This window comes from Limulus polyphemus, unplaced genomic scaffold (assembly GCF_000517525.1).
Source record: "Limulus polyphemus unplaced genomic scaffold, Limulus_polyphemus-2.1.2 Scaffold826, whole genome shotgun sequence".
Taxonomy (NCBI): Eukaryota; Metazoa; Arthropoda; class Merostomata; order Xiphosura; family Limulidae; genus Limulus; species Limulus polyphemus.
Genome location: NW_013666436.1, coordinates 110,954 through 128,671, shown reverse-complemented (window position 1 = coordinate 128,671; position 17,718 = coordinate 110,954). Strand labels below are relative to the sequence as shown.

Genomic DNA, 17,718 nt, shown 5'->3' with positions numbered 1-17,718 from the left:
GTAGCTAATGTAGTAGCTAGGACTGTGGTAATGTAGTAGCTAGGTACTGTGGTAATGCAGCTAGGACTGTGGTAATGTAGTAGCTAGGACTGTGGTAATGCAGTAGCTAGGACTGTGGTAATGCAGTAGCTAGGACTGTGGTAATGCAGCTAGGACTGTGGTAATGCAGTAGCTAGGACTGTGGTAATGCAGTAGCTAGGACTGTGGTAATGCAGTAGCTAGGACTGTGGTAATGCAGCTAGGACTGTGGTAATGTAGCTAGGACTGTGGTAATACAAACTATCACATATTTTCAGTATTCTGTATTGGACTCTTACTTCACATTCCAAATTTCAAGGTAATCCATTAAGAAATAACTGAAATATAACATCTCCAATTTTGATTGAGTTTCTTATTTCTTTTTTCCTTTGCACCAAAAGTACTGAAACTTTATTTGATAAAAAACATACTTAACTTTTATGGATTTTTTTCAAATTTGGTACACTGATAGATCTTTACAACCTACAGTTAGGAGTCTCATTTGGTGTAAGTACAAGCCACGTCTGCACAATTATTCAATAATAACCACTCAAATATAACAAACAATTTTGCACATGCCTATACAAAAAGTCATGTGAGCTATCGGTCTAACATTTTTACTATAGCTTCATCTAAGAGTAAAAGTGGACTGTTTTTAGTATTTTGTCAATCGTATTAAAGGTGGCCGATTTAGAGCAGCAAAACTATAAGGTGAAAGGACAGGCAGATACACAAGTATTGGTTAGGCCAAGGAAATTAGATTAGCAGTTTTTAGCTCAAGTTTTCATAAGAATCATACAGGTGGATGGTTATATTGATTATTCATAGCCAACTTTTCAGCACAAATTTCCTAAATTTTATGAAATTATACTAATTAAAGAGTGTTTAGCATCACATGATATTAGCTTAAGCAATTAACATAAATAATGATGCTTGATATGGTTGTACCAATTGCAAGGGGTGATGACAAGAAACTGTTAATCTAAATTCTATGATGTTAGTATAAAGGAAGTTATTAACATTGTTCTAGAGAGGAAAACTATCACCGTATATTTCCAAGAATCTGGTTGGTTCTGAAAGGTCTATTCCGAATAATAAGGTTGCTATCCTAAAGCTAATGTTGGTTACTATTGAGTGTCACTTTCGTATTTGGTGTGTATTGACAAAAAGTCACGATATCTAATCACAAACACCTTAGGTGTGAAAAAAAAAGGTGCGGCCATAAAAGGATTCTGCATGCGACTTAAGGGAATGAAATCAAAATTGAGGGTCAAACTGGTAGCTACACTTATAGCACTGATAAGAATTTTACAGCAAATATTTATTCACAAGTTAGCTATGCCACATTTTTTTGTTCAGCTTGGGGCATGATGGTGGACAAAACAAAATACGTGGCCTAGATTAGATTAGATTGGATTTACTTGAACTGCACTTACTTGGGTTTTACAAAATAAAAACTGTACACATAGAAATGCATATACTGTTAATATGATGGAATTCTATAAAATAGACTAAAACTAGTTTGTAATTAGCCAAGAAGATTAATTCTGTGTATAAATGTAAAAACAGTTTATCCAATAGCTAAACATTGAACACATAAGTAAAAGAACCTCAACTGCCTCCTGCTTTACAGACTATAACAATGGTCTTGCCTTGTCATATAGCTATGATATTACAAGTGAGTGAATGTAACCTATTGGTAAGCAGGCTGGGCTGTAGATCTGAAGGTCCTAGGTTCAAGCCTGCAATATGGAATTGAACACACCGCACAATTTCAACTAGTGGCATTTTATAAAAGTAATGGTCAATCTGAGTATTCATTTAAGAGTAGCAGTATAACAATCAGTTGCTGATAACTGGTTGCCTTCCCTTTGATTAGCAGTTCTAAATTATGGACAGCTATGACTGAACCTTAGGGTCTCTCTTGTGTAGCCAATGTGTCACATAAGGTGCCATTAATGTTGGAAATACCAAATATTACAAGTTTATATTATTCTTTAATTGTTTTGTGCAGTGTTAATCAGCTGACATAATTAACTATTGGTCAGACTAAAGTTGAATGCATGCAATAAAGATAAAGCAATACAACTACCCCACATTCAAGAACTTACTGTTATTCAATCAAATAAAGAGTAAATAAAACATGAGTAAATTATTGAACAAGTTGTGTCAACAAATTAAACAGTGTTGCATTCTTCAACACTGTTTGTGTTTAGAATAATTATTCTGAATATTTATTTTAGTCCCCAATAACCTCTTCAGTGAAAAACTGACATTAAAGAAAAACCTATACATAAGTAAGATTTCCATAAAAAGGTAAAATACATCTATAAAGATGATGTTATGTTTTATAGAATATCTCTTTGCACAGGTTAGAAGCAAGACACACTAAACAAATAAAGTGAAATAAATATATATATATATATAGAGAGAGAGAGAGAGAGAGATTATGAATAAGCAGTGCTTGCTAAATCTCTGGCATGATGTTGCCATGGTGCCCAAAAACAAAAAGGGGAATTGATATCTGGGAATTTTAAATGAATTTTTCATTAAACAAAAATATGTTTTTTGTACACATATTAATATTTGCAATATAATTCAACAACAGTCAAAAGATAGTACAGCATCTGAATCTACAACAAATACTGATACAACATAAAGGAAGCCCAAATTGACATGATTCTCTGAGGACTTTTTCAATTAAGATATTCCACCATCAGGCAACAAGTATGTTATCAGCAAGTATGCTCTCAGTAGCCAACACACTACTGAGATAGTCGTCACTTAAATGAATATTCTACGAGCTTTACATAATTCAACACTTCATAGACAATACTGTATGATTGGGTCACCTTCCAAGCATTGTTATCATTAAACTGCACAGAAAAACAGTGTCTGTATTTTACTTACGCTTAAATCGCATAACTTACATATCATTTAAAATTAAGTCACAAATTTTCTTGGGACAATGGAGGGATGACCCCCACCCTTAATGGGTTAAGATACTCCCTGGTTTTTATGATTTATTAATGGTTCCTATATGCCAGAGGTATTTGGCAATCCCTGCAAATAACTGGGGCTAAAATTAACCAAAATTAATCAACAAACAAAACTTATACCAAAATAAATTTCAATAAAATTGATGTAAAATATTAAGTCATGATTGAACATTAACTACACTAAGTAAAAAGAACCATGAAGTAAACTAGAGTTACTATTAAAATCCAGTAAAACTAAATCTAACTTAATAATGCTTATCTTCCATAGATGACATATAGGCACAGCTCTGGTGATTTTTTTTTTATATACAAGAAGTACTTTACTCTAATAAAAACTTTATTCAGATGAAGTTGAATAAACCACATTAAAAAAACTATGTGTATCTCCATACTGTTGGCCAATTATGTATACCTTTTTATTTTTAAAAAAATGTTGAAAACTATTGTTTTATCCAAAATAAAGTTTTTTACTGTATTATTAGCAAAATATTTCTTAAAATATCAAATATTTTGTTAGTTTATGTAACAATCAGTATATGATAAAGTATAATATCATAAAGTATATTTGAATTTACTGTTTGTGGAAAACTAAGCAAGTATTACTGAACCACATATGGATATACGTGTTGGTGTATACACAATACTGGTCACAAATTCCTTTAGTAGTTAATATGTCCAAGAGAAAATAAGTCATCAACCACTGAATGTAGCTGTAAAATAGACAAGAGAGATAACAGTCAGTGGTCTAACTACAAGATTTTGTAATATTGGCAAGTTTCTATATTCCACACTACCTTCAATGCACATAGATCTTCAATGCTTATAAAGTAAATGAAGTGAGACACCATGAAGTTGATACATAAGAACATTTAATCAAGGAGAATAAGACACCATGTAATTTCTTTCGGTGCTAGTCATATAGAACGTGTGCAAAGGATTAAAATATGAGTTCAACTAGGGTGTAATAGTAATACGTAAAGTTTTAAATATTGATATAACACAAAGTAGGTTAGAGTATTTTTAATTTTTATTTAAAACATTTAACAAAATATAATATTTGTAACATTTTAAAAGATAACACTGTTTTTTGTCAATAACTAGACGTGGCATCGTGAACTGTAATGACAAGTTCAAGCTCCAAAACTGTTTTAATATAATATACTCAACCTCAAAAACTAGATATGATATTGTGGACTGTAATGTTATGTTAATATAATATACTTAACCTCAAGAACTAGACGTGGCAACGTGGAGTGCAATGATATTTTAAAGTAATTAACCTCAATGAGTAGATATAGCAAATTGGACTGTAATGACATGTTATTATAATATACGTAACTTCCATAACTAAATGAAATAATTTTTTATGTAACATACGTAGGTGATCCCAACATTAATTAGTGATATCAATGCAATATTGATGTTGCTTTCTTGTTGTTGTTTTCAACAGTAATTAGTGAGATCAGTGTAATTTTGATGCCGCTTAGCTGTTTTTGTTGTTGTTCTTAACAATAATTAGTGAGATCAATGCAATATTGATACCGCTTTGTTGTTGTTAATTTTTCTCAACATTAATTAGGGAGATCAATGCAATATTGATACAGTTTTGTTTTTTTTTAGCAACAGTAATTAGTGAGATCAATGCAATATTGATACCGCTTTGTTCTTGTTGTTTTTTACCCAAAAAAACAACAAGAACAAAGCGGTATCAATATTGCATTGATCTCACTAATTACTGTTGTATCAATAACAGCTAAGCTAAGACAATTATTGCAACCATGTAAACCGAGTTATAATTAAGCTGTTATTAATACAGTTTTTCAATCAATGGCTTCCCATTATTGTTCAACACTTGCTATTAAACCCAACTGTCCTGTATATTCTTTCCCATAATTTGTTTACTTTGTGCTTTTACATATATATATATATATGTTTCCTGTTTGTGTAATTTTCTTTGTCTTTTTTTACAGTTTACTTTTTTTACCTTTGTCTTTATTACTGCCACTGGGTGATGGTAACTGTGTTACTGAAACGAGTTGGCTGTAACCTATTGTAAAGATTTTACCTTTTAGTGTGCCAAAAAAGTCTTTTTTTTGTTTTTACTCTTAATAATGTAATGTATTGATATGTGTAGTTTTACAAGAATGCAAAATGAATTTACTTATACCTATTAACCCTTTTCATATGTGTCTTGGTTAGAGCACATGTCATCAGGCTTTGTAGTTCATTAAACTACTATTTTATAAATGCATGTCCATAAATTTGAATCCAAATTGTAGTTTACAACTCAAATTTTAGTATTATACATTATTTAATTTTGAACTCAAAAGTAAATATAAAAAAAAAGCTAAATATTGATTTTCTTTATGTCACATGGTACATTGTCTTCTGCATTTGCTCAGATTGTATTGTGGACATCATAAAATGTAAAGTGTACAGTTGTTAACAAATTAAAAACTCAAATTACCAATATTGACAAGCTAGAATATAAAATAAGAATCTCCTACCTTTTTTATTTGCTGAGATGTCGGTGGTTCTGCCCATCTCCTCCTCTTTTGAAAGTACTTGTTTAACTATGCCCACTTCTCTCAATTACATGTTTATTCTGGCCTGAAATGAAAGGTAGATGAAAAATTAGGGAATGAAAAGCCAAGAAAATTTTAAATCAGAATAGCTTCAGTTGATGTGTGCAAGATACCAAGAGATTTTGGCACTGTTCAATTTGTAAAATGGCAGTAAGAAGCACTGTGTGTATACATATGCAGGAAAATACTGCTGAGACTAGACATCATGACCAGCATTCAAAATGTAAGTAAATATAATATGAAAGGAAAAGACAGTGAATTTAGAAAATAGTTTTATACTATTTTCAATGAAAACAGATTATTTTACTGATTCAAACTGTAAAAGCAATACAAAAAATGAAATGATATTTTTAGGTTCTGAAAAAGTTTTTAAATTGAACAAATAAAATTATGTAGTGCTTGAAATTATATCTATAAGTAAATACTCCTGTAATGGAAATAATTAACTCTTAAATAAACATTTTCTCTATCTACATGTTTTCATGTTGTAAATGCATTTGACACAAAAATGTGAAATCTCCATATTTCATAAATTTCTCTTGTTTGCACATGTATGGAGAAATTATTTCTCTGTGTTTTGAGAGTTTGGCTTGACCCCTGAGAACTCTACAAACATATGTATTATGTACAGTAAATAGTACATAACAATCATGGTGTGAGTGACAGATTACAGTAACAAATTAGCTTGTAACATGTTGTCTGACAGCTTTTGCTGTTTAGCTGACCTAGGTACGAATTCATTGAACAATCTCCCTTTCTTTTTCTTCAACGAATGACATATTGCTGGGCTAGCATCAAATGAACCATCATCAGGATGTACCATGTTTATCTTCACTTTTCAGTAAGACTGAACAACGTGCTGAGACTACAAATCATGACCAGCATTCAAATGTAAGTTAATAAAATATGAAAAAAAAAGACAGTAAATATTGTATGTTTCTCAGAGATGATGTTCTTGTGCTAGATGCACTCATGAATAAATATCAAGCACTAAATTTTATCTTGTAGTCATTTTTCTTCAGTACAAGACAGATTAAGTCTATATGTCACACAGTGAGTTTTTGCACAGAATGGTGAATACTTAGATTGAATCTTCTTTCTTTTATTCCTAATATATTCTTCAACTAATGACTTGTTGCTTGGCTAGCATTAAATGAACCATCATCAGGATGCACCATGTTTATCTTTACTTTTTGGTAATATGTTCAACTTCTCTGGTCGTATTGAGACCTTTAACTTATTCTTCAGTCGATTTAGTGAACTGAACATATGCTCCACACTAGTTAACTGCATACATAGAACTATTTATGATAGTGTGGAGTAGTTTGGTATAATAGCCTTATGTATAAAAGTAACTCTTTAAGAAAGCTGGGTAGTTGAGTGTCCCTTAAATCATGCTCTTTTGTGTAGGCCACTCTTGCATCAGTTTTTCATTATTCACACAAAGGATCAATTATATTGACATGTTCTATTGGTCCACCTTGTGAGGCATCATTAACTAATGTAACTTTGTTCATTCCTGTAAATATTCTCTATTAGTTCAAGTGCCTTGCTAAAATCATTGAAAATGTTATCTTATTTCTTAAATCTTTCCCCTGACATTCTTTCTCTATCTTTTTACATAATCTTTCTATAAGTTTGGAACATCAGCACCCATGGTTTTAATGTAAGTAGCTTTTCTCCACTGTAAACTGCCTAATCACATTTCTTTCACTTATTTCAATCTCTCTCTATCTATAATTGTCATATTCTAACTGGGTGAGAATCCCATCCAGATTGAATCTGCTTTCTTTTAGTCCTAATATATTCTTCAACTACTCTCATTTCTTGTCCTAGTCTTCCTGTTTCCTGTTTTTCCTTTCCTTTGGCCCGATGTCAATCATGTTAGGCTTGTATGTTGTTGTGACATTAAATATAACATTTATGTCTGCTTTCATTTGCTAACTCAAGTTTTGTCCTTTATTTTTCTTTACGTAGTATTATCAATATTGTGGTTTGACAAATACTGCAACACTTTTGCAGTTGGCCATAACAATCATTATTTATCAACTGAGGATATTTCTTCTTCCATTTGTGATTATTTTTTTTCAGAGATGAAACATACCTTTTTACTCAAAAAGCTATCTTCCTTAGAGACTTGCATGTCACTAGCCTTTTGGCAACTCCCACCTAAATTCCCAAGATTTCTTATGATTTGTGCTACTGCATAATGATGTTATTATGCATCATAACCCTTCCACCAGTAGGAGAGTGACACAACCTCATTTTTTTTGCACTTGTGATTCTTTTTCCTCTGCACTGCATGGCCAGGTGGTTAGGGTGCTCGATTTGCAATCTGCAGGTCGTGGGTTCAAATCCTTGTCCCACCAAATATCCTTGCCTTTTCAGCTGTGGGGGCATTATAATGTGACAGTCAATCCCACTATTCATTGGTAAAAGAGTAGCCCAACAGTTGGTGGTGTATGGTGATGACTAGCTGCCTTTGATATATGCATACACTGCTAAATTAGGGACAGCTAGTGAAGATAGCCCTCGTGTAGCTTTGCGTGCAATTTATAACAAAAAGACAAACAATCCTCTGCACTGAATGTATCTGATGTATTTTTATTTTCGCAGTGTACAAAGATTTGCAGTTGATTAAGGAACTATATTTACTTTTTTCTTCCACCTGTGGATTCTCAAGTTCATGTAACTTCAACTTCTAGTGTGAGTGAGGGATATCCTCACACTAGTTAAGTTTCACACTTAGCCACTAGAGGTCCATTAAATGGGAATATGAACATTTTCTATTAGTCTCCTCGCCGCAAATTTTCCTCCCTTTTCTTTGAGTGGAGTGTGGGAGATCCTTACCACTTACTAGTTTCTAGCCACTGGGGTGGTGGACCATGGAGAACCCTCACTAATTGATACTGAATAGCCGGGGGCTAAACAAATGCTATCAAACAGTGGGAATTGAGGCAGTGGTGACACTGTCAGTGTAGTGCAAGTCACCCTTCATATACTTATACTCATAACATGCCAGCATCCCCCATCGTACTGCCATCCAAATGTCGGTTCCTGAATGGTCTACTGTTGGATCGGCAGTGCCCAAACAAGTCCTCACAGATGTGGTTGGTAGGGATTCTCCTCCTACCATGTACCGTATGAAAATTCCTATACAACATCTTGTCTCCTCTCACAAAATGTCTTTTGTCGATTAGTACTACACTATATCAACACAGATTTTCAGCACTCGCCACTTGCATTCCACCTCTCATTTCTGCATATCCACATGTAAATGATTATGCAGCAGCTTTCCACCAATAGGAGCATGACACAACCCCTGTTGTAACCAGCACCCTCTCTGCATTTCCTCTCATTAGTCATGTTTTGATAGATGGTTTTTGCTTGCAAATTTGTCAATGTTTTCCTTTATACTACAGACATAGTTCTTCTTCTTGACTATGCTTTTGTTATTTCTTTATTTACAGGGGCATTTTCATTAGTGGATTGTGGATCCTACTCTGTGGCAAGTGGTTCCTAACCTCATATATTTTTTTTTAAATCTGTACTATCTATCCTGTGACCATGCTCAAAATCAGTTACATTGTAGACAAGGATTACTGCCCATCTCTGATGCTCTGTGGTGTGAGACTCTTCCTACCACGGACTTGATTTACAATTCCATATGCTGCCAGGTGTTGGTTGATTGACTCTGTCGACATGGTAGCTCTGCTTTTCAAAATAGGGTATCGTGGTCACCTGTTGCACTGTCTCCGGTGATACAGTCCTCCGGACTCTCCATAGAGTTTTCCCCTCCTTTCTTCTAGTGGAGTATGGGAGTTCTTGCCACTTACTAGTTCCTAGCTGCTGAGGTAGTGGACTATGAAGACTTGCCCTCCTGAGTGATGCATCATACTACTCAGTTGAAAGTGGGGCAGTGGCATTCTGCAGGCATCGATGGCACATAGCACTTCCTACCGCGAACCTGATGTACAATTCCAGATACTACCAGGTTTTGGGTGAAGCACTCAGCCATGTCAAGTATATGTCTTAAAGTTTTCCTCTCAGGCTGAGACATTTCTCTTACCTACCATCCTCCAGATGTGGTTCCAGGAGAGTCAGGTGTTGGTTACAGGTGGTCCAGTTAAGTAAGTCCTCCCATGTGTTCTGGCGGGTATCCCTCCTCTTACTGCAGACTGGAAGAACCCTACCAAATGCCACCAGGTTTTGGCTTTCCTCCTTCCTACCATCCACTGGATGTCAGTTCATGGTGAATCAGGTGTTGATTGGGTTGGAAATCCATGCAAATGTAGATGGATTTTGGTACGGAAGCTTATCTTCCTTATCACTTTCTGTTTCAAGGTGAAGAGATAGGTGATCCTCCGTCTACTGTGAAACTGATGTACAATTCCAGCTACTACCAGGTGTTGAATGAGGTCAAACTACCACTATAGTCCATCATGCCCTAGCCACTCGACACCCAGAGGTTCTATTAATAGGTAATATGTATTATTGGATCCCTTCATGTTTTTTGCCATTTATATTAGAGACACAGTCATAAAAGAGTGAAGAGTATTCCTGGAGCAGATGTGGTGCAGTCTCCTGCTAAGGTGTGATATTTTTTCTTTTTATGTTTCTACATCTCATGATCTTTCTTTGGGTACTTCCTAAAGGGGAGTTCTTTTTTTTTTTTTTCTACTGGCTCTCCACCAGTTCAGTGTGGGATTCTAGCTAATTTGTGAGTGGACTTTGGAGATATCTCATCAGAAGTTAGCATTTTCCTAACCTGAAAATGTATTTCCAATAGATACTTACCTCCTCTCATATTTTGCACCCAGCCTCCCCACTTCAGGTGGTACATGGTGTAGATCTTCTGACCAATCTTGAAGTGATTAACGAGTGCAAATGTGCAGAAAGTGCTTGTTACGAAAGGAGTTGTGTTGCACTCCTATTGGTGGAGAGCTGCTGCATAATTATTTACATGTGAGTATTCAGAAGTGGGAAGTGGAAGGCTAGTGGCAAGCATCAATAATTTGTGCCAATAGAGGGCAGTATTAACTGAGTAAAACTATTTTGTAAGGGGAAGGTAAGTATCTATCGCAAATACATTTTCAGTTTAGGAAAATATTAACTTTTCTGCTGCTAGGTTTTGGACTGGAGTTGATCTTCCTTCCTACTGCAGGCCAGATATCGGGTTCCCAGGTGGCTTGGTGTTAGTTGTGTACTGAGTCTGCACATGTGCTCTGCCTATGTTGTGGAATGGAAGTTACTTTTCCCTTCTGCTTTGTGGTCATGAGGGGAAGACAGTTGTGATCCTCCTCCTACCATGAACCAGAAGACATCCAGTGTTGTCTGGTCTTGGACTGGAGTTGATCCAATCTTGGACTATCTTCTATCATCTACTGTTCAATTGACTTGAGGTGAGTGTTTTCTAATAAATCATGCTGGATGACTATTCTCTGGAATCAATGCACATTCTAACATTATACAATGTATGGCATGTATTCTGTGCACTCCACCCTCGGCTGGTGTTGTTCAAAGAGTCTGATAGTAGAGTTGAGAATGACACGCATTAATACTTCCTGTGCCCTTCTCCTGCATCTGGTGTCAGTCCAATAAATTTGATGGCAGGGTTATGGTGTGCACTAGGTACAGTCTTAATGCACCCCAACCATGCCTCACATATTAGATTTCCAACTTCTTGTGTGCAAGTAAGTGGATGGCCATGTTCTTATTATTCCCATACCCACAACACATGGGGCTTGTTTGCCTCTTCCTTCATTCCAATCTGGGTGAAGAGTGTACCCCGGAAGAAATGAGATGCAGTCTCCCACGAGTGTGCCCCTATGAAGTCCCTGCCATCGGGCATCACAGTCCATGGGTTTCTTTCAGGCACTTTCTGGAGGGAGCTCATCTAGGTAACTTTTGCACCGGTCCCTCCACCATATCAATGTGGGATTCTAGCTTTCTGTGTGAAAGGTGTGTATCATCTTGGAAGTTAACATTTTCCTTACCTGAAAATGTATTTCCAATTGATACTCACCTCTTTACCCTTTCTCCCCACTTCTAGTGCAAATTAGTTCCTTGCTTCATCAAAGAATGATCATGAGTGCAAAAGCATAGAGGGAGTTAGTGCGCTAGTAAGTTGTGTTGCCATCCTGTTGGTGTAGGGCTTTTGCTGCATAATAATGTCATTATGCATTAGTACAAATCAGGAGAAATTTCATGAATTTAGGTGGGAGTTGTCTAAAAGCTAGTGGCATGCAAATTTTTAAGGCAAATGCATATGGAAGATAGCTTTCTATGTGAAGATGTAAGTATCTACCAGAAATACATTTTCAACTAAGAAAAATTTTAACTTTTTTTGCATGACATGATTTACTTAATGTTATTTTGGTTTTGGTGTGGAAATACATTTTATACTATTACTAGGCCTAGAACTAACTAACACTAGTGGCAATAAAATAACATTGATGTCTTAATGCCAACAGAGCACCCAAAATGTTTTCTAGCAGCTAAAAATTTGATGACTGTGCCTAGGTTGCACTTAAAAATAAAAGTTAATTTTGACCCTGAAGCATGTACCATTGAAAAGAACAAAAATACATGCCCAACGATATTTATGATGAAGTTGAATGTTTTGATAAATTTCCAATAGCATTTTCAAAGTTTTATATTTATATTTTAATTATATTAAATATTATGAATCAGGACTTCATGTGTTGAGATTTTATTTAAAAACTACACTATAATAGTAATAAATATAACATGTTCAGTTCCAGTCCCTTTATTACTTAAAAAAAATGCTATTTGAAATTTATAAAAACAATTGAAAAGCTTAATGTTAAGAGGAGCATTCACACATCTTGAGGTTTCAGGAGTGCAAAATTTCAGTTACTTGTTATGAGAAACCAATTTATTATTATTTGTTTTTTAGATGAAGGTGTCTTTTGGCATATCATTATATATATGTGACACTCATTATCACTGCCATACATAGTTACATAATACATTGCTAATAACTAACTACTTTATGAACATCTTCACTTCAGAGGCTTAAGCCACTATTACTAATTAAAGTATGATATCATATGATGATGATTGATGTTGAACTTAATCCTGTACAATCTGCAATATGTTTATTGTTGATTTGTTCTCTTCAAAGAAATATCTAAAGTAAACAGGTAACATGCATATATGCTGAGCTACAAGGTATGAATACTTAAATGGGGAGATATAAATGAAGGAGTAATAGGAGTAGGGCAGGGGCCAAGGTAACTCTACTCGACAGGTGTGTTTTATTAATAGTTCTTATAAGTTGGCAATGTTAATTCATAATATCGAGTTATGAAACACTGTTTTTGGTGCTCAGAATGTATGTCATTTCTCCAGTCTGTGTGAATTGTGTCTTGTGTTCTGTATAATGTTTAAATATACAGATAATCAGGATTCCACAAAGTCATTCTATTGTGTTGAGCTGTTTGGGGCAAGTGTTGACATTCTTGTGCACGGTGCATTTACGAAAATTCGTACTCTATTTTAAATTTGAGCAACACCTAAAGGCAGAGGAAATTACTTACTACAATATATATTGTATACCCGTGCCATCATACTTTTTTCAGTTGATCCACTGATGAACGTGGCCACATTAGTAATTTACCTCTCTGATTACAGATGAAAACCTTCCAATATACTTACTTCTCAAGTATGAACAGCCTGCTTTTCCTTTTTTTACATTTCATGGTAACAGAATAGTGCTTTTTGTGCTTATATAGGGTGTCCCACTTGGAGGTATTCATTATATTTTCTTGATTATTACAATAATGTACAACTTTACAGTTGAAACTGATATGGGACAGTTAGTCTTTGAAGTTTTGTTTAGTACAATTTTTAATATAATATAATTATATGATTTTTGTCATCTTATGCTGAAGAAGCAACAGGAGGATCCAACATTGATACAGAAGTGTACATTTTCAAATATGGTGACTTTCCATTTAGCTGGCAGAGTTAACAAACATAATTTCTTAATTTTGGGCACAGAGAAGTCACAAACGACTCATCAATGCATTCGAGACTTGCTAAAAGTGAATGTGTGGTGTCTTTTGACATCTTCTTACATCATTGGACTATTTTTCTTCGATGGAAAACTGTCAATACAGGAAATGTACCTGAACATGTTAATAACATTTTTGGTGCCTGAAGTATGCAGAAAACATACATTGTATTCAATTCATTTGCAGGAAGATGGTGCTTCTCCACATTTCTCATGAGATGTTCATGATTTCCTTGATGCAACATCCCCATACAAATGAATCAGTTGAATTAGACCTATTGCTTGGGACTGAAATCCCCAACCTCTTTCCCTATGACTTCTTTTGTGGGGTTTCATCAAGAACAGTGTTTATGCCATGCGTTCACATAGATGAGCTATAAGATTGCTTCATTAATATTGTTCAGGATATATCTCATGTCATATGAGCAAAAGTTATGAATAATTTTGTTAAATGTCTCTAGAAGTGTGTTGAAAGAGAAGGTGGACATGTTGAGTAAGTATTAAACAAAACTTCAAAGACTACACTAACTGTCCTGTATCAATTTCAACTGGAAAGTTGTACATTATTGTAATATTCTTTAAAATAAAATGAGTGCCTCTGAGTTGGACACCCTGTATATTATGCTTTTGTATTCCACCAATAAAAAAGACAGCCATAGAAAGACTGTTTGAACCTTTTATAGTTTTTTAAATATTTTTAAGTCTCATTTAATTATTCTGTGCTCTATGGAGAACAAGACTGTAGTATTATATATTTTATTAATCTATGGTGAACTATTTATTTAAAAGGGTTGATAGTGACTTTAATAAAGTTTCTAACATTATTCTTTGAAATATTATATTTAAAACTTGATTTGTTATTTTTTTCTAACACATGCATCACAAAAAGTTGTAACATAGGCAACCATCTGTGTTCTAACCTGATTACATTTGGAAGGCTTTTGTTATTTACCACCTGCTTCAGTGCAGACTTATACAGGTTTATCTTTCATGAAGGTTTTATATGATAAATTTGGCTGTTTCTATTCCAGGTGAAATAGAGAGGTGTATGAAAAAGGTGTCTGAAGGTGTTGAAACATTTGAAGACATCTGGCAGAAAGTAAGAAGAAGTTTTACAAATAAAATAAGTAGAAAAAATATTAAAGTAGGAGTATAGAATTTTGGAAAGATGTTTAATTGTATGGGTAAAAAAAAAAAAGGTTGATTTAATCATAGTGGTTTAATGTTAGTAGAACGCATTTTCAGTTTGTTTTCCTCAAGTATATTTTCAAAATTTTGACTGAAGCGTAAAATTATAACTGCATTTACTTAACCAATGTGATTTTATATTTCCATCTTATATTTGGAGTTAAAAATTGAATGAGGCGGCAAGATAGGTAAATTCCTTTACTAAGATTATGCTGAAAATATTTGAACTAAATGCCAACTTTCCAATTGCTTCTCTAAATCACTTCTGATTGTATGTACTTAAACTTACAAAGGTGAGAGATGTAGTTCTTGGTAGATACAGAAGCCAAATGCAGTAGGCTAAATAGTTAAAATATATCTTCTGGCAAATGCTAGGGGGCTAGCCTTTAGCTCAGTTGGTAGAACACTTACCTAGCGTGTGATAGGTCTTGGGTTCAGATCTGGTGTGAGGAAATATATATATCATGTCAATATTATACCATACTGGTGCATAATGTGTGGACTGAATTTAGACCAGAGGATGGGCCTTGTTTGTAAGATGGGAAGAATACAGTTGTTTGAGTATTTAAAAAGTCTTTTAGTAGGAAGTGCTAGGAGGGTTAGCCCTTTAGCTTAGTTGATAGAGCATTCACCTCAGGTGAGATGTCTTGAGTACAAATCCAAAGCAAGGAAATATATATGTCGTATAAAAATGAAAATACCACTTAGATTTCAACAATTTACAAACAATAGAAGTCAAAGTAATTAACTAACAGTTTCCCATATCACCACACTTCTGTTTTCTCAGGTGTCCATTATGTTGCTGGCATTTAATGAAGTTTGTCTGTTGTTTATATTAATTGAAAATTCAACTCCAATGCATGTACTGCATTAGAGTTATACATTTTTCTCCACTTTCCTTCTTCTTCACCATTTTTCTGAACTCTACTCTTTCCAACAAGCTTAGCTACAGGCTATGTTTTTATATTTTTGTAACAGGTGTTATGGAGTGAGAATTTTTGGATTACTTGGTAAAAATAATGCTAAGTCCAGTCCATGTAACAATAATTGATCTCACTAATTAATGTTGGGAAAAATTAACAACAACAAAGCAGTATCAATATTGCATTGATCTCACTAATTACTGTTGGTAAAAAAAACAACAAGAACAAAGTGGTATCAATATTGCATTAATCTCACTAATTACTGTTGCTAAAAAAAAAACGGTATCAATATTGCATTGATCTCACTAATTATTGTTGCTGAATCTAGGTAATAAAGACAACGGATAAAAGGTTAATCAGAAAATAAGATAAAGAAAATTACACAAACAGGTAAAAAAGTCAAAAAAGTATTTTGGAAAATATATTACTGCAACCCCCCCCCCCCAGCATAACAAAATATAGATAATGTACCTGATTACCAATTAAACAAATGGAAATAAAGAAAAAAGCAATAATTAAAAACAGACAATTACAATCAAATAATCATTGTCCAGAGTACAATAAAAAAGTATGCATTCACATTCCTTAAACTATGTTATGTATTATTTTAAAAATTCATCTTGCACTGAATAATATTCAACACTGTTGCCTAAATCTACTTTATAAACCTCTCCATCCTCAGGTTGAGTGATAATACATTAAAATAGAATGACAATTATTATTCATGTTATGCAAGTAGTTGATATTCCTCCACATTAGAATAAACTTTCACAGTTTTGTAGTTTAGTGTATGAAAGCTGCATCACCTGATTCTAAACTTTTTAAACTACTATTTTTTTTCCTTAACACATGAAATAATTAAGATATATCAATGCTAAACATCTATAAACATCTCAGAGATTTTAAACACAGATATTATGCTGTAAAGCTGAAAAAAAAGATAATAAATTATTTAATAAATTCTACATACAGGTAGAGAAAAAAATATTTGTTCATTAGAAGTCAAACAAGACAAGATTTTTATTTCTTTTAGTATGGTCAAACTTAAACAAGTGATGCAGCTGATCGTCTATTGCTGTAAAAGACTGTTAGAAGTTAGTAGCAATTTTATAATATATGAAGTTTTGTTTGGAGGATACTAAAAAGTATTGTTTCATAAAATTCTGCTTATCTAATTCTAGTTTTTATTAAACAGCAATTAAAACAACTTAGTTAGATGTGAACTTTCAGGAACAAAAAAAATCATGAGAAGTTCAAAGAGGTATCTTTCTTTTGATAAGTTTTATAAGTACAAAAATATAGGAATAATTGCAATCACTGTATTAATCATTCTTATTCTTTAAGATCCATCAATTTAAATTTTTGTATGTATGTTTATGAAGACTAAGTAGAATGCCAAAACTTGAGCATAATAAATAAATATTTTGATTGAAGCAAATAACTTGGGATTGATCATCACAGCTTTAATATTTTATAGATCTTTTCCATCTGAAAATAAGTTTCTACTTATAGTATTACATTATTTAAAAAAATACAGGTTTCGTCTTCCACTACCTCCATTAGCTTTTGTTTGATAAAATCTTTTCCTCTTCTTCTTAGACATCCTTGTACCACACATACCTGTAAAAGATCAAAACTTATTTTACAAATCACTACTCATAGTTCACTTCATTGGGAATTGAATTCTATATTTCAAAATTATGTCCAGTAAAATGATTTATCCAAGAAAGATTGTGCTCCACATGTTTGTTATTCACATCAAATTTTATTTTTAATGTCAATTCCTCATTTAATATTATACTTGGACTACTGACAGTGATTGCTCACAAACGTTCAGGTTATGTTCCTGATTTTTATGATTTCTGTTGATAATGTAATGACTGAAATAGTCAGAAATTTTGCCATTGTGTAACTAGTTTAGAATATATCTTTATTCAGATATATTCACATAATATTTTCTAAATTTC

General features: G+C 33.6%; 1 protein-coding gene across 3 annotated transcripts in view; it reads right to left on the bottom strand.

Annotated features, from left to right (window-relative positions):
- The window catches only part of LOC106460736 (MAGUK p55 subfamily member 6-like), a 111,594-nt gene that overhangs the window by 14,815 nt on the left and 79,061 nt on the right, over positions 1 to 17,718 (bottom strand). For all 3 annotated transcript variants that reach the window (XM_022387512.1, XM_022387511.1, XM_022387513.1), the window contains exon 9: positions 17,306 to 17,371. In XM_022387512.1, coding sequence (XP_022243220.1) covers positions 17,306 to 17,371 — 66 coding nt within the window. The remainder of the gene's footprint in view (positions 1 to 17,305; positions 17,372 to 17,718) is intronic.